Below are 21,079 nucleotides of genomic sequence, written 5' to 3'. Positions count from 1 at the left end.
AGTTGTTTTCTATCTTTAGTTATGGGTACGAAACGCAAAATACCAAAAAAATTAGTTGTACCTACTAAACCAATGGTTGAAGAACCACTCAAAATCTATCACACTGCTGAAGCTTATTACTTGGATCATTTTCGATCCCTATGTGCTCGTGCTGAAACCCCAACTAGCTTAGTTGAGGGTAAATCTTTAGATGAGCATGCTTGTTATGTGCGACACCGAATATCTGAAAAAGGGGAAATTTTACTGGGTCAAATTCATCATTTGCAATGCTATGCTTGGAATTTATGTGAAATATATGATTTTACTTGTTATTCTGAAAACCCTAAGAAACACCTTCCCTATCAATGTGAGTTTAGTGATAATGGAATCGTATCTTCGTATGCTAAGGGTGTTTATAATTACTATGATGTTCAACAAATTGAAGAATTTATTGCTTTTAAGGGTGCTTACGAAATTGCTTCTTTGTTTGAAAAGTATGATGCTACTCTTTACAAATCTGAAAATTTTGCCATACTTAAATATTGCTATGATAATTATGCTTCTAATGCCTATGTTGAACCATATATTGAGGACTACTCCGCTGTCCAAGAAGAGACTAATATTTTGCAGGAGTCTATGGAAGAAGAAATTGGTAAAATGTGAGCTCATTGGATGAAAAAGATGATGAGGAGAGCGAAGAACAAAAGGAGGAAGAGCGGGTTAGCTACCCGTGCCCACATTCTAATGATAGTAACTCTTCAACTCATACATTGTTTAATTTCCCTTCGTGCTTACCGGAGGATGATTGCTATGATGATTGTTATGATCCCGTTGATTCTTTTGAAATATCCCTTTTTGATGATGCTTGCTATGCTTGTGGCCAAGATGCCAATATAAATTATGCTTATGGAGATGAACTTGATATAGTTCCTTATGTTAAACATGAAATTGTTGCTATTGCACCCACACATGATAGTCCTATTATCTTTTTGAATTCTCCAAACTACACTATATCGGAGAAGTTTGCTCTTATTAAGGAATATATTGATGGGTTGCCTTTTACCGTTGCACATGATGATTTTGATGAATATAATATGCATGTGCTTGCTGCTCCTACTTGCAATTATTATGAGAGAGAACTATATCTCCACCTCTCTATGTTTCCAATATGATAAAATTGCAAGAAACTGTTTATACTATGCATTGGCCTTTACTATGTGTGCATGAATTGTTCTTCTATGACATGCTGATGCATAGGAAGAGAGTTAGACTTCGTTGTTGTATAATATATGTTACTTTGTGCTCACTACTAAATTATGAATCATTGTTAATTAAAATTGGCTTTGATATACCTTGGGATCCGGGTGGATTCATTACTTGAGCACTATATGCCTAGCTTAATGGCTTTAAAGAAAGCGCTGCCAGGGAGACAACCCGTAAGTTTTAGAGAGTCATTTATTTCTGTTGTGTGCTTTTATAAAGTTTAGAAATAAAAATAATATGCCAAGGTTTTCCTTTAGGATGTTTACATTTGCTTGATTGTTTGTACGGTGCAGGACAAAAACTTTGTCTGTAGTGCACGATTTTACATTTTTAGTTTGAACGTCAAATGGTTCTGATTCTTTTTGCACTGTATTCCTATACAAACTGTTTATTTTTCCTAATTTTGGTAGAATTTTTAAAGTATCAGAAGTATGGTGAATGTTCAGATTGTTACAGACTGTTCTGTTTTAGACAGATTCTGTTTTTGATGCATAGTTTGCTTGTTTTGACGAAACTATCGATTTATATCAGTGGATTAAGCCATGGAAAAGTTATATTACAGTAGACACAATGCAAAAACAAAATGTGAATTAGTTTGCAACAGTACTTAGAGTAGTGATTTGCTTTATTATACTAACGGATTTTACCGAGTTTTCTGTTGAAGTTTTGTGTGGATGAAGTGTTCAATGATCGAGAAGGTCTCGATGTGAGAAGAAGGAAGAGAGGCAAGAGCTCAAGCTTGGGGATGCCCGAGGCACCCCAAGTAAATATTCAAGGAGACTCAAGTGTCTAATCTTGGGGATGCCCCGGAAGGCATCCCCTCTTTCTTCAACAAGTATCGGTATGTTTTCGGATTCGTTTCATTCATGCGATATGTGCAATCTTGGAGCGTCTTTTGCATTTAGTTTTCATTTTTCTTTTATGCACCATGCTGGTATGAGATAGTCCTTGGTTGATTTATAGAATTCTCTATGCACTTCACTTATATCTTTTGAGTATGGCTTTATAGAATGCTTCATGTGCTTCACTTATATCATTTGAAGTTTGGATTGCCTGTTTCTCTTTACATAGAAAACCGCCATTTATAGAATGCTCTTTTGCTTCACTTATATTTGTTAGAGCACGGGCATATCTTTTGTTGAAAGAATTGAACTCTCTTGCTTCACTTATATCTATTTAGAGAGATGACAGGAATTGGTCATTCACATGGTTAGTCATAAAATTCTACATAAACTTGTAGATCGCTGAATATGATATGTTTGATTCCTTGCAATAGTTTTGCGATATAAAGATGGTGATATTAGAGTCATGCTAGTGGGTAGTTGTGGATTGTAGAAGTACTTGTGTTGAAGTTTGTGATTCCCGTAGCATGAACATATGGTGAACCGTTATGTGACGAAGTCGGAGCATGATTTATTTATTGATTGTCTTCCTTATGAGTGGTGGTCGGGGACGAGTGATGGTCTTTTCCTACCAATCTATCCCACTAGGAGCATGCGCGTAGTACTTTGTTTCGATAACTAATAGATTTTTGCAATAAGTATGTGTTCTTTATGACTAATGTTGAGTCCATGGATTATACGCACTCTCACCCTTCCACCATTGCTAGCCTCTCTAGTACCGCACAACTTTCGCCGGTACCATAAACCCACCATATACCTTCCTCAAAACAGCCACCATACCTACCTATCATGGCATTTCCATAGCCATTCCGAGATATATTGCCATGCAACTTCCATCATCATCATATACATGACTTGAGCATTCATTGTCATATTGCTTTGCATGATCGTAAGATAGCTAGCATGATGTTTTCATGGCTTGTCCGTTTTTTTATGTCATTGCTACGCTAGATCATTGGACATCCCGGTACACCGCCGGAGGCATTCATATAGAGTCATATCTTTGTTCTAGATATCGAGTTGTAATGTTGAGTTGTAAGTAAATAAAAGTGTGATGAACATCATTATTAGAGCATTGCCCAAGTGAGAAAAGGATGATGGAGACTATGATTCCCCCATAAGTCGGGATGAGACTCTGGACTGTACAAAAAAGAGGCCAAAGAAGTCCAAATAAAAAAAAAGAGGCCAAAGAAGCCCAGCAAAAAAATAAAAAAATAAAAAAAATGAGAGAAAAAAAGAGAAGGGGCAGTGCTACTATCCTTTTTTCACACTTGTGCTTCAAAGTAGCACCATGTTCTTCATATAGAGAGTCTCTTGAGTTATCACTTTCATATACTAGTGGGAATTTTTATTATAGAACTTGGTTTGTATACTCCGATGATGGGCTTTCTCAAATGCCCGAGGTCTTCATAAGCAAGCAAGTTGGATGCACACCCACTTAGTTTTCAGTTTGAGCTTTCATACACTTATAACTCTAGTGCATCCGTTGCATGGCAATACCTACTCACTCACATTGATATCTATTGATGGGCATCTCTATAGCCCGTTGATACGCCTAGTTGATGTGAGACTATCTTCTCCTTTTTGTCTTCTCCACCATCATATTCTATTCCACCTATAGTGCTATGTCCATGACTCACACTCATGTGTTGCGGGAAAGTTGAAAAGGTTTGAGAATGTCAAAAGTATGAAACAATTGCTTGGCTTGTCATCGGAGTTGTGCATGATGTGAATATTTTATGTGGTGAAGATGGAGCATAGCCAGACTATATGATTTTGTAGGGATAACTTTCTTTGGCCATGTTATTTTAAAAAGACATGATTTCTTTATTAGTAGGCTTGAAGTATTATTGTTTTTATGCCAAATGATAGAATATTGCTTTGAATCACTTGTATCTTAATATTCATGCCGTGATTAGATTACAAGATCAAGATTATGCTAGGTAGCATTCCACATCAAAAATTATCTTTTTTATCATTTACCTACTCGAGGACGAGCAGTAATTAAGCTTGGGGATGCTGATACGTCTTCGTTGTATCTATAATTTTTGATTGTTCCATGCTAATATTATTCAACTTTCATATACTTTTGGCAACTTTTTATACTATTTTTGGGACTAACATATTGATCCAGTGCCCAGTGCCAATTCCTATCTGTTGTATGTTTTTTGTTTCGCAGAATATCCATATCAAACGGAGTCCAAACGGGATAAAAACCGACGGAGATTTTTTTTGGAATATATATGGTTTTTGGGAAGAAAAATCCACGCGAGACGGTGCCCGAGGTGGCCACGAGGCAGGGGGCGCACCCCTGACCCTCATGGGCCACCCGTAAGGCGGTTGGTGCCCTTCTTTCGCTGCAAGAAAGCTAATATCCGGATAGAGATTGTGTTAAAATTTTAGCCCAATTGGAGTTACGGATCTCCGGGAATATAAGAAACGGTGAAAGGGAAGAATCTTAAAATGCAGAAACAGAGAGAGACAGAGAGACAGATCCAATCTCGAAGGGGCTCTCGCCCCTCCCACGCCATGGATACGATGGACCAGAGGGGAAACCCTTCTCCCATCTAGGGAGGAGGTCAAGGAAGAAGAAGAAGAAGGGGGGCTCTCTCCCCCTCGCTTCCGGTGGCACCGGAGTGCCACCGGGGGCCATCATCATCACCGCGATCTACACCAACACCTCCGCCATCTTCACCAACATCTCCATCACCTTCCCCCCTCTATCTACAGCGGTCCACTCTCCCGCAACCCGTTGTACCCTCTACTTGAACATGGTGCTTTATGCTTCATATTATTATCCAATGATGTGTTGCCATCCTATGATGTCTGAGTAGATTTTCGTTGTCCTATCGGTGGTTGATGAATTGCTATGATTGATTTAATTTGCTTGTGGTTATGTTGATGTTATTTGGTGCCCATCATATGGTTGCGCGTGTGGATCACACCCCAGGGTTAGTTGTATGTTGATAGGACTATGTATTGGAGGGCAAGAGTGACGGAAGCTTCAACCTAGCATAAAAATTGATGCATACGGGATTGAAGGGGGACCAATATACCTTAATGCTATGGTTGGGTTTTACCTTAATGAACATTAGTAGTTGTGGATGCTTGCCAATAGTTCCAATCATAAGTGCATAGAATTCCAAGTCAGGGATGACATGCTAGCAGTGGCCTCTCCCACATAATACTTGTTATCGGTCTAGTAAAGTAGTCAATTGCTTAGAGGCAATTTCGCAACTCCTACCACCACTTTTTCACACTCGCTATATTTACTTTATTGTTTCTTTATCTAAACAGCCCCTACTTTTTATTTGCGTACTCTTTATTCCTGCAAACCTATCCGACAACACCTACAAAGTCATTCTAGTTTCATACTTGTTCTAGGTAAAGCGAACATCAAGCGTTCGTATAGTTGTATCGGTGGTCGATAGAACTTGAGGGAATATTTATTCTACCTTTAGCTCCTTGTTGTTCGATACTCGAGTTGTATCGGTGGTCGATAGAACTCGATAGAACTTGGGTTCGACACTCTTACTTATCGAAAACTATTGTGATCCCCTATACTTGTGGGTTATCACGATGGTATAATTCTCCATCTGAAATCGTCATTGACTTAGACCGCCGAGTTATCTGTCGGGCCAGTGTCTCATCCGCTGGCAACTCGCCCCAGGTCATGTAAGCCAAAGAATGGCACTGTCCAACCTGGGATGACGTGAAGAGCCGCCAACAACTGTGCCTCTGGGTCAGAAACGGCTAGATCTTCTTCTGTAGGTAACTTGACAGACGGGTTATGCAAAACATCCAAAAAGGTGTTAGGTGGCACCGGCTTACGCTGAGATCCCAACCGGCTTAAAGCATCTGCCGCTTCGTTCTTCCTACGGTAAATGTGTTCCACCTGATAACCCTTAAAATGTCTTGCAACAGCATCAACTTCACAGCGATAAGCCGCCATGAGAGGGTCCTTGGAATCCCACTTGCCTGATACCTGTTGGGCCACCAAATCTGAATTGCCAAGGCACCGGACCTGGCTCAGGCTCATCTCTTTAGCCATTCGAAGACCATGGAGCAAGGCTTCACATTCTACTGCCTTGTTACTACAAGAAAACATCAGTCGCAACACATAACAAAATTTGTCACCTCGAGGGGAAGTTAACACAATTCCAGCCTCCGAGCCCTCCAACTGTCTGGACCCATCAAAGTGAATCGTCCAATATGTGTTGTCTGGTTTCTCCCCTGGCATCTGCATCTCTGTCCAGTCATTAATAAAGTCAACCAGTGCTTGAGATTTGATCGCAGTACGTGGCACATACTTCAACCCATGAGATCCAAGTTCAATGGCCCACTTGGCGACTCGTCCAGTAGCTTCTCTATTCTGGATGATGTCTCCCAAAGGCGCAGAGCTAACCACAGTGACTGGGTGACCCTGAAAGTAATGTTTGAGTTTCCGGCTTGCCATGAACACCCCGTACACGAGCTTCTGCCAATGTGGATATTTTTGTTTAGATTCAACTATCGTGGAATTGTCACGACAGGTATCCTAGCAGAAGGACTTAGTCGTAGGGCCATCGCAATTAGGAAGCTTAAAGGGATTAATCGGGACAAAGGACATGAGAGGTTTTATACTAGTTCGGCCCCTTACGATGAAGGTAAAAACATACGTCTAGTTGTGTTGATATTGCTGGATTTTCGATCACCAAGAGGCTAGTTCGCCGACTTGGTTATCGATCTCTTGTTTTTTTACCCTAAATCGTCACCGGATCGTCCCCTTATATACACGGGTTGACGCCTGGTGGCCTACAGAGTCCCGGCCGGCTCATACAGCGTGTCCGGCTCGGTGACCTCTTTTACATGTCTTTCCTTACAAGTCTTTCCTTACATCGGCGATTTATAATATTGGGCCTTAAGCCGCCTCTAGGCCTTAAGCCTTCTATAAGTTTTAATAAATTATGCCTTGAATGTTTATTGGGCTTCCTTTGTGACCCGCCATTGAGGCTGACCCGACCTCTCCTAGACGGATCATAGCTGATAGTTATATCCCTAACAGCATCCATCACCAGGTCACTGTTGGTCCCTTCCCTTCCTGCAGAAAATAAGCGCCTTTTAGAATCACCATTATCTAACCTTTAGGCTTGCGTTGCGTGATGATATTACGCTGGTAGAGTAGTAGTACATCTGAACAGGTTCATGTCTATCTATGCACCGATAATTGACAGACGAAGAGGCAACTAGACGCACGTGCAGAAGAGAGACACGACGTCAGATCTGTGCTCCTCCTTTTGCTTCAGATGCCGCCGTGCCGATTCCTCTTTCCGCTGCTGCTGCTACATGGCCATGATCTGACCAAGGCTAGGCTGGCTGTCGCCTTCAATGATCTGGCCCCGCCTTGTCATCTTTGACCTCTCTCCGATCCTATCAGGAAAGAAAATCCGGGGGCAGAAAACGAGCACGAAAGGAATCAATCTATCGACGTGTCCGTCTTTCGGCGCTGCGTTTCAGACCATGTTTATCAGTGCAGTGCGCGCGGTCGGAGTCACGCATCGTCGGACCGGGTGTTTTGTTGTGCGTTGGGCATCTGCTGCTGCTGGAGTTTTATCTATCTTCTCGCGCACTCACTCTGTCCCGGTCGGCGCGGTTCCACACCCACGCAACGCTACGTCGCCGGAAATGAAACGTGCCGTGTCGCCATGAGATGAGCCGCTACCATCTCCGTGACGGCAGCGGCGCTCTTTGTTTCTTCTACTCCCTCCGTTCCGAATCATTTGTCGCAAGTATGGATATATTTAAATGTATTTTAGTTTTAGATACATTCATTTCTACGACGAGTAATTTAAAACGAAGGGAGTACATGTAGTAGTACCTACCCGGTACGTCGATGCAGGCTTTGGATGGATGATCTTGCAAACAAGCATGTATGTGTGATGTGTGTCAGCGCCAGCTAGTTATCGCACGTACGCCCAACTCATCCGCTCTATCCGGTGCCAGTTCAACTGCCAGGGAGAAGAGAATGAACTCCGTCACCTTCCAAAAAGAAGAAGAATGAACCCTGTCTATTCCATATCCATATCTTTTGACGGAAGAAAAAAATCTGTCTACTCTTGCTAAATCTTCCACGCGAGAGCCTCCATGATTTTTTATTTTTTCTTGTGAATTGAGAGATTCCATGATTAACGGGTGTCCGATCGAGAAAGTGATATCCCTGCACAGATTAACTGCGGACTATGACACATGACATGGCGCGCTTGCCCCAGCCTCCACGCACAAAAGCTCGTACCACCACCACCACCACGCAGTGACGAGGTTAAACAAACGGCGAAGCATCTTCTGAAGAGAAAGAAAAGCAACGCGACCAAGAGCAAGATCCAACGATTTCCAAATCGTACTACTCGCCAGTAGTGGCCGCTTCAACGCGATCATCCTCGCTTTTCGTCCACTGCGTTGCGGTGCACACGTCGCCGTCGCCGTGCGCCGGCTTGTGTGCACGTCGCTCCAAAGCCCAAACCCGTTGCGACGCAACGGACAACGAGCCGAATACAGAGGCCTCCCGCTCCTTGTTCGCATGCGCGGACGCCGCCGTGCACGCACGTACGCGGGCGCCGCAAGGGACGAAGGATGGTACATCGGGACGGGATGACGCGCACGTACGCGGGCGCCGCAAGGGACGAAGGATGGTACATCGGGACGGGATGACGCGCACGTCGGAGCTGCGGAGGGCCGGAGACCGACGCCGCAGCGACCTCTGGTGGAGGGAGAGCCAACAGTGACGCCGCGCCCGCTGCGCAGGCTCGGAGACCATTCTGGTTCACCTGTTCCGTTCGCGTTCCTCCGCTCTATCCGTCTCGCCCTGGGCACGGGTTGAGATTTGAGGCGGCAAGTTAATGGAGTGGAAATGTCTCGGGAGGTGCTGGGGGCTTTGCGAGAGTGCTCTTCATTTTGAAACATCGATTTTGTTATTTTTGCCCAGACCGTCATGAATGTCATTTCGACTCGAAATTTTGCATGCAGTCAGAAAATTCATCACATAAAAAATATCAGACTTTTTAATTTTTTTTTTGAATTTTACTGTTCATGCGGGGCATATGAGCTCGGCATCAAATACTCCATGTCCGGGGCTTTGTCTCCTTCTCTTTTCAAACAGATTACTTTGTCTTTTTTCTCAAAAAGAAAGAGAGATTACTTTGTCTTTCTCTGCGAGCGATTAGCACCAAACTGCGATTGACTCGAGCTGCGACGACACACACCCACCTTGCTAAACTTTTGGAAGACTTACGGGAGGATTCACCACGGAATTGTCCTACAGGTGACGCGGCATCTTTCGCTGGAGCACCTGCTCCGTGGAAAGTAGCGGAGTGCCGTCCGATCGTAGTGGGTTAGGCTCAAGACTCCGCGTTGCTAATTTCAGTTTCTCTCCTTTGACAAAGCGGGGCCTGTTCTGCCCGTGCCAATTTCAGACGCTGGGTGTGGCGAGTCAGTGTGACCGACAGCGATAAAGATGATGGGCCAATGATCAATGAATTGGCGAGGTTTTGATTGTGCCAGGCCGAGCAATTGTCAAGCTGTTTGCCTAGGTTTAACTTCGACATGTGATAGATTTGTCTTCAAAAGTGTTCTTCTAATCTCGAGCTCAAATGCTTCTGATGTGAGCAGTACAGTCAGAAAAAATAGAAAACAAATTCAAAATATTCTGGATTTTTTTACAGCAAACATTTCTTAGGTTTCTACCTTTGTGCAAAACTTCGTGATGAAATCACATTTGTGAAGGTCTGGGCAAAAACAACAAGATCAACACTCCAAAAAACTTTCAAAAATAATATTCTTTCTAGAGCATTTAGTTTTTTGTTTTCGCTGAGAGCATTAGGAATGCTTTTTCTTTACGAACATTTGCATGTGTGTAGAAAATTTATCAATGTTTGTTGACATTTTTTTATTCTAAAACTATTTTTTCAATTTTACTTGGTGCATTTGAGTTCGAGTGTAGAAACTCAATTTGTCACATTCTTTACAGTTTTCTTAAGATGACTGCAAATTGCATGGACGCACCTCCACTGTTTTTTGCATGTGATAACTGGCAGGTCAATAACCGAGATGATGTGTGACATGCCAAATTCGCATCGAAGTCCATGTCTAATCAAATTAAGCGCCGAGTGAAAACATTTCTCACAATTTTATCAATAAAAGGTATCTTCGGCCCTGGAAATTACTCCCCAACCCACCAGGTTCAAATCCTGGTGCTCGCATTATTCCTAGATTTATTTCAGGATTTCCGGCGATGCGTTTTCAGTGGGAGGAGACGTTCCCGTCGACGACGAGGTGCCTACGATGACTTCGTAAATCACAAGATGATATGCCGGTTCAGTCTCTCGGAGGTGCTCATAGGGGTAGAGTGTGCGTGTATGCGTTCATAAGGATGAGTGTATGCGCGTGTATATGAGCGTCTGTGTCTGTATATGAGCAGTTGCCTCACAGAATTCTTCTGTGATAAGGCTACAGTACCATATAAATCTTGCAGTACTTCTTGTTTTCCGAAACTTTTTTCGTGCCGAAAATAAACTTATTGTATTAATTGCAATAAAAAGAAATGTGTGCATATGATCTTTGTTGGCAATGGTAGGTAGCAACATTTAGAGCGAAAAGTTAGGATACAAACTCCAGTATTTTGGCGGTCCAATTCTATTGGGCCCGTTTTGTTGTTGTTGAGTGCCAGTTTTTCATTCGTCGTCGATGCAAGTTTAAAATGGAAATCACAAACTGAATCTCCTACAAGACTAGCGGACAAGCTTCGCCGGCAAGTTTCCATGTCTTTCCACAACTTCACCGATTGTTGCCAGAAATTCCTTTTTGTCTGACGAAACCACATGAGCATAGCAACGATTGACAACCACCCATGTCTACATTTGTAACCATGTTGTGTCTAACACTCGCGGCGTCATCATCTTCCACTGCGCCAAATTAAGCCACCACTTTCCACCCTTCCCATTTCCGTTTTTTCCAAACCCTCGCCAACAAAGAAAGATGGATCCCTCCCATGGTACAGTTCACGACCCCGGCAGTGCAGCATATCATAAGCACCACTAGCGCGCGAAGACGGGGAAGCGACAACGCCGTTCTGGACCCGAGCGGTAGACCCATCCTCAGCCATGGACGGTTAAAGAGGACAACTGAAACGTAAGTTGAATTCAAGTTTGACAATATTATTTGAAAACATAATGTTTGAATTGTAATATTTAAATTTGAACAAGTGTTGCATTTGAATATTTTCACTAAGAGAATTATGCTCACTTATTGGTATTTCGGAGTGTTGCAGGCTTTATAAGAAAAGAAACACATGGGCAAACAGGGGCAGACATTCGATGGATAGGATTGGATGAACGATTCATGTATCTGTGTCTCTGGAAGCATCCACGGACTGATGGTGAGTTCATTTGAGAGACCGCGTTGGAGGGAGTCGGATCCCGTGACGTACGACCCCATGATGTTGGGTCACTGACGTGTGGGTCCGGATCCATACGTCAGTGTGTGGGCAGTACTGTCAGAGGATCCGCGTCCGCGTTGGAGATGCCCCAACCGACAAGTTAATAACTGAGATGTTGTGTGACATGCCAAGGTCGTGTAATTTGAATGCCGCGTGAACAAAAGACAACTAGTTTCACCAATGAAACAGCCATGGCAAGATATGAACTTTGGATGTTTTGAGAGGCTTTCACTTGAGGCCTGCCCATCTCTGCTATTTTCCTATTCTTCTTCTTTCCTGGGTCTTCTCCTCTTTTGATCCAGGTTGAGTGTTTTTTTGTGCTTTGCCTAATCTCGTGTGGTTCGGCTGCATTGGTCTGTACTGTACTCTGGGGCTTTTTGTCACCTTTCCCTCCTCTTTTATGAATTGTCATTGCTCCTGCCGTTGCCCGTCAGAAAAATAAACGTATCACCAGCCTAGCCTAGGACATTGTTTGAGATTTTGAGAGTGGCAGTTGCCTAGTTGCATCACGGGATTCTTGTGCGATATGGCTACCATCCCACAAAATTATGCATAACGACTTGTTATGGAAGCTTCCACTCTCTCCAATCCATATTAATTGGCGTCGCTTCTCATTATTATTTTGCAATATAAAGAAATGTGTGCATAGAATCTTTGTAGGGTAGTGCCATTTAGAGCGAAAGGTTGCGGTACAAGCTTGAGTGAAGGGAGGGATTTTTTTTCTCATCACGAATAAAATCTAAGGTTTTTAATAACCGGAAATCACTTAAAAACAATCTCCTGCACAGTTCTAGCAGATAAGCTTCGCCGACAAGTTTCTATCTCCTTCCACAACTTCACGACTGTTGCCAAAACTTCCTGTCTACAGCTCGCTGCATCATCATCTTGCACTGCTCCAAATTAAGCTGTACCACTTTCCACCCTTGGCATTTTCATTTATCCAAAACCCTCTCCAACAACTAAGAAGACGGATCCCTCGCACTGTACAGTCCACGACACCGGTGGTGCAGCATATCATATGCATCACTAGCCGGATGGGAAGCGACAACACCGTTCATGACCTGAGCAGCAGACGTAGAACATAAGTTGAATTCAAGTTTGAATATTTTATTTGAAAACATAATGTTTGAATTGTAATATTTAAATTTGAACTAGTGTTGCATTTGAATATCTTCACTAGTCGAAGAATTGTGTTCGGTTATTTTGAAGTGTTGCGGACATTAAAAGAAAAGAAAACATGGGCAAACATTTGATGGATATAATTGAATGACCGGCTCACATATCCGTGTTTGCAGACGTGTCTACGGATGGATAGAGCCCGATTTGAGAGATGGCGTTGTAAATGCCCTAACCGACAAATTAATAACCGAGATGATGTGTTACATGCCAAGGTCGTATCGATGTGCATGTGTAATTTGAGTGCCGCGTGAGCAAAACACAACTAGTTTCATCAATGAAACGTATCACCAGCCTAGCCTAGGACACTATTTGAGATTTTGAGAGTAGCGGTTGCTTAATTGCCTCACAGGATTCTTGTGCGATGAGGCTACCATGCCCCCAAAATCGTGTGCAAGGGCTTGTTAAGGGAACTTCTATCATTAGTATCTTGCAATATAAAGAAAATGCGTGCATAGGATCTTTGATAGGTAGCCCCATTTAGAGAGAAAGGTTGTGGTACAAGCTTCACAAAAGCGGGGGAGTTTTTTTCTTCATCATCATGAATAAAAGGCTAAAATCCAAGGCTTTTAATAACCAGAAATCACTAAAAACAATCTCCTGTGCAGTTCTAGCAGATAAGCTTCGCCGACAAGTTTCCATCTCTTTCCACAACTTCACAGACTCTTGCCAAAAAAATCATCTCTCTCCCCCTCTCTCTGACCTGACGAAGCCGGACGAGCGCGGCAGCGATCGACAACTCGCTCCTGTGTACAGCTCGCGGCGTCATCATCTTCCACTTCCACTGCTCCAAATTAAGCTAGACCACTCTCCACCTTCGCCATTTCCATTTTCCCCAAACCCAAACCCTCCCAAACAAGATAAGAAAAGAAGATGGATCCGTCCCGCGGTACAGTCCAGGACGCCGGCAGTGCAGCATATGATACAACACGCATCGCCAGCGCGCGGGGACGGGGAAGCGACAAGGCCGTTCGTGACCCGAGCGGCAGACGTGGTACAACTAGCCCATGTAGCGCTACGTGCTGTCCTGGTAATGGGGATGATGGATCGGCAAGCGACAACGCCGGCCGGTCACCGCACACGACCCCTGTCTGTCCGTCTGTCGGTGTGGCGCCGAGTAGCTAGCTTCGCTACTGCTAGCCGGCCCCTTTCCTATCCTTCTTTTCTTTACTAGTTCTGCGTGGCCAATGCCAAGAGCACATGGCTGGGGACGTACGGCGAGGGGGAATACTAAAAGCTCCTGCAGTGTAAGTAAAAAGAAGGGAGATGTAATTTTCAGCGAGGGGAAAAAGAGAGTGAGAGCAAGGAAGGAAGGAAGGAAGGGAGGAAGATGGTTGCATTACTTCCGCGGCCCACCCATCAATCATCCACGCCGTGTGTACCACCGAACCATCACGCCGCCGCCATTAACTACTGCGCAGCGGGAGTAAATTCTTTCCTCCTCCCGTCGACCCGATCCGATCCAGTTCAATTTCGTTTTCATCGCGATCGCACCAGAGGTCGCCGCCATTGTTGCCGTTGCTTGCAAGCAGCAGCAAACCGCGCGATTGGAGCAAGAGAGGAAGGTCCACGAGAGAGAACACAGCCACGACCACACCCACCCCATTGCCTGCCTGCCGCGAGCGCGCAAAGCCTTTTTAATCGCGGTGGGAAGAGCCGAGGAGGAGGGGCACGGCACCACCACCACCGCATCCACAAGAAACAAACAAAGCGAGAAAGCGAGGTGCATTTCCTTTGTGCGCGCCCGGCCCTGGCGCGTATATTAAACCACCAGTAGAGTTTGTGTGTGTGCTCTGCTCCGTTAAATCCCATTTCGCCCGGGAAGCCAAGCCACACACCGAGGCACCGAGCTCCCCTCTCTTTTTTCTTTCTTTTCTCTCGCCGCCCCCCACCGAGCAACTCCACCTCCTCCTCCTCCTCCTCCTGCTCCTGCTCCTGCTCGCCGCCCGCACTCCACTACCACCGCGCTAGCTCGGCCAGTACACCGAACGCCATTAACCCATCCAACAAACAAGGTGCAGTTATCGTTGTGTTTCTTCTCGGGAGAGCGGCAGGCAATGGCGGCCGTCGGCAGGCTGCCGGGCGCGGCGGCGGCCCTGCTGCTCGCGCTGCTCTGCCTGGCGGGGACGTCGGCGGCGACCAACGTGACGTACGACCACCGCGCGCTGGTCATCGACGGCGTGCGCCGCGTGCTCGTCTCCGGCTCCATCCACTACCCGCGGAGCACCCCCGACGTACGTCCCGCTCCCCGGCTCTGCTTTGCTTGCTTGCTTTCTTTCTTTCTCGTCTGTGTGTCCTCCCTACTCTCTCCTCTGAGCTGAACGCTGGCCGTGGTTGATTGCAGATGTGGCCGGGGCTGATGCAGAAGGCCAAGGACGGCGGGCTGGACATGGTGGAGACGTACGTCTTCTGGGACGCCCACGAGCCCGTCCGGGGACAGGCACGTTCTCCACTCCATACCGGCCAGGCCAAGGCCATCAACCTCTCTTGCTGCCATGCTATTTTCTCTAGTGTCATACTAGTTTCGTTTCTCCTTTCTCTCAAATCATCTCTTCCAGCTGGTGGTCATGTGTGAAAGGGCGCTGCTTGCTTCCCCTGCACCCTATGCTTTATTCTTCCCACTCACTCCCAAGCTCTTTACCTCTCGATCGTACACTATATCTATCATGAGCTTCGAACTAGTGACATTTTGCCTAAAAATATAGTATTTCTCTTCGAAGTTCACATTGTGTTGGTAGTAGTATCTGTTACTATTGCAAAATTCTGACGGTTACGAGCTTGCAACGTGACAGTACGACTTCGAGGGCAGGAATGACCTGGTGAGGTTCGTCAAGGCCGCCGCCGACGCCGGGCTCTACGTGCACCTCCGGATCGGCCCCTACGTCTGCGCCGAGTGGAACTACGGGTCTGACACCCCTCAAACTCTGCAGCATTTCCCCCTGTATGAGAAGCTCTCGTAGTCCGGTCGAGCCTAACCGTGTGCCGTTGCTCGTGTGGCTGCACTGCAGAGGCTTCCCGCTATGGCTGCACTTCATCCCGGGGATCAAGTTCCGCACCGACAACGAGCCTTTCAAGGTACGCGAGAGCATTGCGCAATGCAGCTTGATCGATCGATCGGTCAATGATTGAAATGATGATCCAGTCAGTGAGTGGTGTGGTGTGGGTGCAGACGGAGATGCAGCGGTTCACGGAGAAGGTGGTGGCGACGATGAAGGGCGCGGGGCTGTACGCGTCGCAGGGCGGGCCCATCATCCTGTCGCAGATCGAGAACGAGTACGGCAACATCGACGCGTCCTACGGCGCGCCCGGCAAGTCGTACATCCGCTGGGCCGCCGGGATGGCCGTCGCGCTCGACACCGGCGTGCCCTGGGTCATGTGCCAGCAGGCCGACGCGCCGGCGCCCCTGGTAAGCTCATCTCATCGTCCCTGCCCTGCCTGGGTCATTGTCAGCTAGCGACGGCGACGTGACTGAACTGGAGAGAGAAACAAAATGCAGATCAACACGTGCAACGGGTTCTACTGCGACCAGTTCACGCCGAGCCTGCCCAGCAGTCCCAAGCTGTGGACCGAGAACTGGAGCGGCTGGTTCCTCTCCTTCGGCGGCGCCGTGCCCTACCGCCCCACCGAGGACCTCGCCTTCGCCGTCGCCCGCTTCTACCAGCGCGGCGGCACCCTGCAGAACTACTACATGGTACGTGCTACGCTGCCAGCTGATGCACCCAGCCAAAATCCTCTCCTCTGCTCCTGTGGCTAACTCCGGCCGGGTCTTTGTTTACTGTACTGTGTCTGCAGTACCACGGCGGGACCAACTTCGGCCGCAGCTCGGGAGGGCCCTTCATCTCCACGAGCTACGACTACGACGCCCCCATCGACGAGTACGGTGAGTGCCTGTTGAGCTGCCCATGTCTCGTTTTTCTTTCAGTTCCTCAACTGGGGGGCTGCTTCAGTTGTGACGGTCGCACCTATTGGCTACTGAATTGCTTCAGTCTAGCTCGTTCAGTGGTCGGATGTACCGTGGAGCAGACGTGATACTGATGAAAACAGGGACTGCATGATGAATTCTTGAAGTAGAAAGGATACTTGCCTCGCCTACTGAAACTGCGCACGTCCACCCACAAGCACGCGCACTAGCTCTGCACGCCGGTGTTGCACTTGCAGTTGCAGAAGTTCAGTTCATTTCCAATGCAGCGCAGGCACGCGCTTTCGTACTGAAAAACAGTACTGATCATATGACCAAACTTGAGGATGATTAGCGTTCTCATGTTTACATGGATAAGGATACATATGTTTTTTTTTTTAAAAAAAATAGCTTTTCCTAACAACGCATTTGCCGTTTTTTGCACTGTGTGATCCAGGGCTAGTGAGGCAGCCAAAGTGGGGCCACTTGAGGGATGTCCACAAGGCGATAAAGATGTGCGAGCCTGCACTCATAGCAACCGATCCATCATACATGTCCCTTGGTCAAAATGCTGAGGTACGCGATCCGCTTTTCACAAAAGCAACTTTTGTTTAACGAAAAAAGAGACAGATCAAACTGACTTTCGTTTAAGAAAGACAGATCAATCAGCGTCGCACAGCAAATCTTGTTCAGGAATAATATGTAGTATGTACCTTTATGGTCTGCTCTATTATGCTTGATGATGATGATGATATCTGCGCTTTCTTCTGGCTTCAGGCGCACGTATACAAGACCGGTTCACTGTGCGCCGCATTCCTCGCCAATATAGACAATCAGTCTGACAAGACTGTCACCTTCAACGGCAAGGCGTATAAACTCCCTGCGTGGTCCGTCAGCATCCTTCCTGACTGCACGAATGTGGTGCTGAACACTGCCCAGGTATGTGCATTGCCCTGTTTAAGACAAAGAAGCCGTGTTTCTGGAACCAGTCTTGACCTTGGATCTGATCACGGTCACTACTCTTCGCAGATCAACTCTCAGGTAGCATCTACACAGATGAGAAACCTGGGGTTCAGCACTCAGGCGTCAGACGGCTCGTCCGTCGAAGCAGAACTCGCTTCTTCTACCTGGAGCTACGCCGTAGAGCCTGTCGGTATCACAAAGGAGAACGCCATGACAAAGCCTGGGCTGATGGAGCAGATAAACACCACCGCAGACGCCAGCGATTTCCTGTGGTACTCAACAAGGTACAGGATTGCACTCTTAGCTGTACTTGTGCACATGGTAATCGACAAGCTGGTAGTGGCAGGTTTTTACTGACTGATTTCTACTTTGTGCAGCATCGTCGTGGCGGGTGGTGAACCGTATCTGAATGGTAGTCAGTCCAATCTGCTGGTCAACTCACTTGGGCATGTTCTTCAGGTCTTCATCAATGGCAAGTTTGCAGGTAATGTGTGAGAAGAAAATGCAAACTCATTCAGATGACATTTGGATTGTCATGTTAATTACCAACATTCATATTTCATCTGTAAGGTGCATTTGTGTACTGGAATGTATAAGTATTGAAATCTTACCAGGTAGCGGTAAGGGTAATGCTAGTAGCTCCCTGATCTCATTGACAACACCAGTTACACTTGTACCTGGAAAGAATAAAATAGATCTTCTGAGTGCAACAGTTGGTCTGACGGTGAGTCAGTATCCACTCTACTCCATTTTGCTGTCCATCTGATACTTTGGCATTTTAAAACAGGTATTCAAAAATGTAAAACCACATCTAATACCAAGTTACTAACATTGTACTGTGGCTTCAGAACTATGGTGCATTCTTTGACCTAGTTGGTGCTGGAATTACCGGTCCAGTAAAGCTGACTGGGCCGAAGGGTGCGCTCGATCTATCTTCTGCAGATTGGACATACCAGGTGTGTACAACCAGTAATCTGGGTTGAGCAATTATCAGCAAATGTTGTTTTCGAATCCATTAACTAGTATGGGTAAACCATGGCGTATAGTAACAGCATTGTTGGTTTTTTCCTTGTCAAAATATTTGGTCACTCCAGATCGGACTCAGAGGAGAAGACTTGCACCTGTATAATCCCTCAGAGGCCTCTCCAGAATGGGTATCAGATAACTCTTACCCAACCAATAACCCTTTGACCTGGTACAAGGTCAGTATGATCCTCCAACCATGAAACTATGGTAGCATTTGAATAAGTGTAGTGCTGTAGTGCCATTACGATTTATTTATTTTTATCTTGGGAATCAATGCTCTAACTGCAATGCTCAAAATGCAGAGCAAATTTACAACTCCTGCAGGTGATGATCCTGTTGCCATAGACTTCACAGGAATGGGGAAAGGTGAGGCGTGGGTGAACGGGCAGAGCATTGGTCGCTACTGGCCGACAAATATCGCTCCACAAAGTGGCTGTGTTAATTCATGCAACTACAGAGGACCTTACGGCGCAAGCAAATGCCTGAAGAAATGTGGGCAGCCATCGCAGACTTTGTAAGAATCCTCTCCATGAAAATTCATACCATCTTTTGCTACCTACAGGCAGAGCACATTCTAATGTTTTATATGTTGTCATAGGCTCATACTAAAATGGTTTAACTACCCTTTCAATTAAATGTATTATTTGGGTGTTCCATGGCATTTAGCTTTTACTGAGACCAAAGTAATGCTATATTGGTCACTCGTTGGTACTTACAAATGAAGGCCAGATGGTTTCAGCATTGAATCAATATAGTCTTTCCTTTTCGTACAAAAAACATATGAACTGCTACAATGGAATGACAAATTCAATTTCTTACCTTGTTAAACAGGTATCATGTGCCCCGTTCGTTTCTCCAACCAGGCAGCAATGATATAGTCCTTTTCGAGCAGTTTGGTGGTGACCCAAGCAAGATATCCTTCACGACGAAACAGACAGAAAGTGTATGCGCACACGTGTCTGAGGATCATCCCGACCAAATCGATAGCTGGATCTCTCCCCAGCAGAAATTACAGAGGTCTGGGCCAGCACTTCGTCTGGAATGCCCCAAAGAAGGTCAGGTCATCAGCAGCATCAAGTTTGCAAGCTTCGGGACACCGAGTGGCACCTGTGGGAGCTACAGCCATGGCGAATGCAGCAGCTCTCAGGCTCTGGCAGTCGCTCAGGAGGTAACTCCAATCTGTTCCACTTCCACACTTGCTATGTCTTTCTGTACTGTTTATCTTCATGATACTGACAATGCTGCGGGTAACTCTCCAGGCATGCGTCGGGGTGAGCAGTTGCAGTGTGCCGGTGTCAGCAAAGAACTTCGGAGATCCATGCAGAGGAGTCACAAAAAGCCTTGTGGTCGAAGCTGCATGCTCATGAGTCATGGCATGTTTGATAAAATGTTATTAGTAGGAAGTAAAAGCAGATTGAGGGGGTGAAACCAGATTCCTCCTCTTTGTAGACAAACAGGCAAGAAACAATAATTGTTCAGAAATGCTAGTCGGATGGAATAAAATATTCCAAAATCTATTAGAGCCATGCAAGCTAGTAAATTGTCTACTTAGAATGAGTTGTACTATTTGTTAGTAGAACAATTCTATACATTCCTACAATGTATTCTTTCGCAAAGAGAGATAAGTCAAACCAAAAAGCACGCATTGTCTGTTGAATGTAAAATCTCTCAAGATGAAATGTTAACATCTACACCTGAAACACTGGATACTACTCCCTCTGTCCCATAATATAAGAGCGTTTTTATATTATAGGACGGAGGGAGTACTAGCTAATCTATGTCAAAAAACTTATGATACTCTGATTCTGTCCAGTTTGTAACATCCCAAATTTTCAATTTGAAATGTTATAGATTAGATCATCATTGTATATCATATTTTATTTTGCCTTTGGTTTGATCCTAGAAATTTCTACGCAACTCAAGGACCCACGGAGAGAGTTGGAAATTCTTTATTTTTATATTTGAGTTTTCTCAAATTTTGAGAATAGGATCATTTGATTTAAATTATTTTATCATCAATTATTTCTATTACAAAAGTATGAGAGAGGGAATAAAATGACTTTCCCAAAATAAAGAAATATTGAGGATTTAATAAAAAAATCAAATAATATTTTATTTCGGAGTTTTTCGTTATTTTATTTGAATTTAGGAAAAATGTGCGTTTTTCAAAATTGTATATAGGCCCCAAATAAATGTGCGGCTTGATTTTAGAAGCCCAGGAAAATTTATTTCGGGATTTTTGGAGTCCGTTTAGTATTTCTTTTTATTTTTCTTCTGCGCGTAATTATTTAAAAAAATCGCACTGATCTACGGGCCGTGTCCGACTAGGACTCCGGCCCGACTAGCCTTTATAAGCCGGCCCACCCCCTGGCCAAAACCCTAGCTCCAGCCCCACCGAGCCGC

General features: G+C 45.3%; 1 protein-coding gene across 1 annotated transcript; it reads left to right on the top strand.

The window, feature by feature from the left end:
* Window positions 1–14,150: 14,150 nt before the first annotated feature.
* LOC123085320 (beta-galactosidase 6) lies at window positions 14,151–20,333 on the top strand. The gene is made up of 17 exons (XM_044506944.1): window positions 14,151–15,023; window positions 15,134–15,229; window positions 15,582–15,694; window positions 15,798–15,864; window positions 15,959–16,195; window positions 16,286–16,480; window positions 16,582–16,669; window positions 17,145–17,263; window positions 17,465–17,626; window positions 17,717–17,934; window positions 18,028–18,134; window positions 18,265–18,374; window positions 18,499–18,606; window positions 18,745–18,852; window positions 18,979–19,190; window positions 19,508–19,844; window positions 19,936–20,333. Exons 1-17 carry the CDS (start codon window positions 14,847–14,849, stop codon window positions 20,041–20,043), a joined length of 2,562 nt encoding a protein of 853 aa, XP_044362879.1. The 5' UTR covers window positions 14,151–14,846; the 3' UTR covers window positions 20,044–20,333.
* The last annotated feature ends 746 nt before the right edge of the window (window positions 20,334–21,079 follow it).

This window comes from Triticum aestivum, chromosome 4A (genome assembly GCF_018294505.1).
Source record: "Triticum aestivum cultivar Chinese Spring chromosome 4A, IWGSC CS RefSeq v2.1, whole genome shotgun sequence".
NCBI classification, from domain to species: Eukaryota; Viridiplantae; Streptophyta; class Magnoliopsida; order Poales; family Poaceae; genus Triticum; species Triticum aestivum.
This window is presented reverse-complemented; position numbering and strand designations above follow the sequence as displayed.

Excerpts from the sequence above, each read along its gene's own strand:
- LOC123085320 (XM_044506944.1), top strand. The coding sequence starts at position 14,847 with ATGGCGGCCGTCGGCAGGCTGCCGGGCGCGGCGGCGGCCCTGCTGCTC. Across the intron at positions 17,627-17,716 it reads TGGTGCTGAACACTGCCCAG|ATCAACTCTCAGGTAGCATC; the intron begins GTATGTGCATTG and ends TACTCTTCGCAG. Across the intron at positions 18,607-18,744 it reads CTGCAGATTGGACATACCAG|ATCGGACTCAGAGGAGAAGA; the intron begins GTGTGTACAACC and ends TGGTCACTCCAG.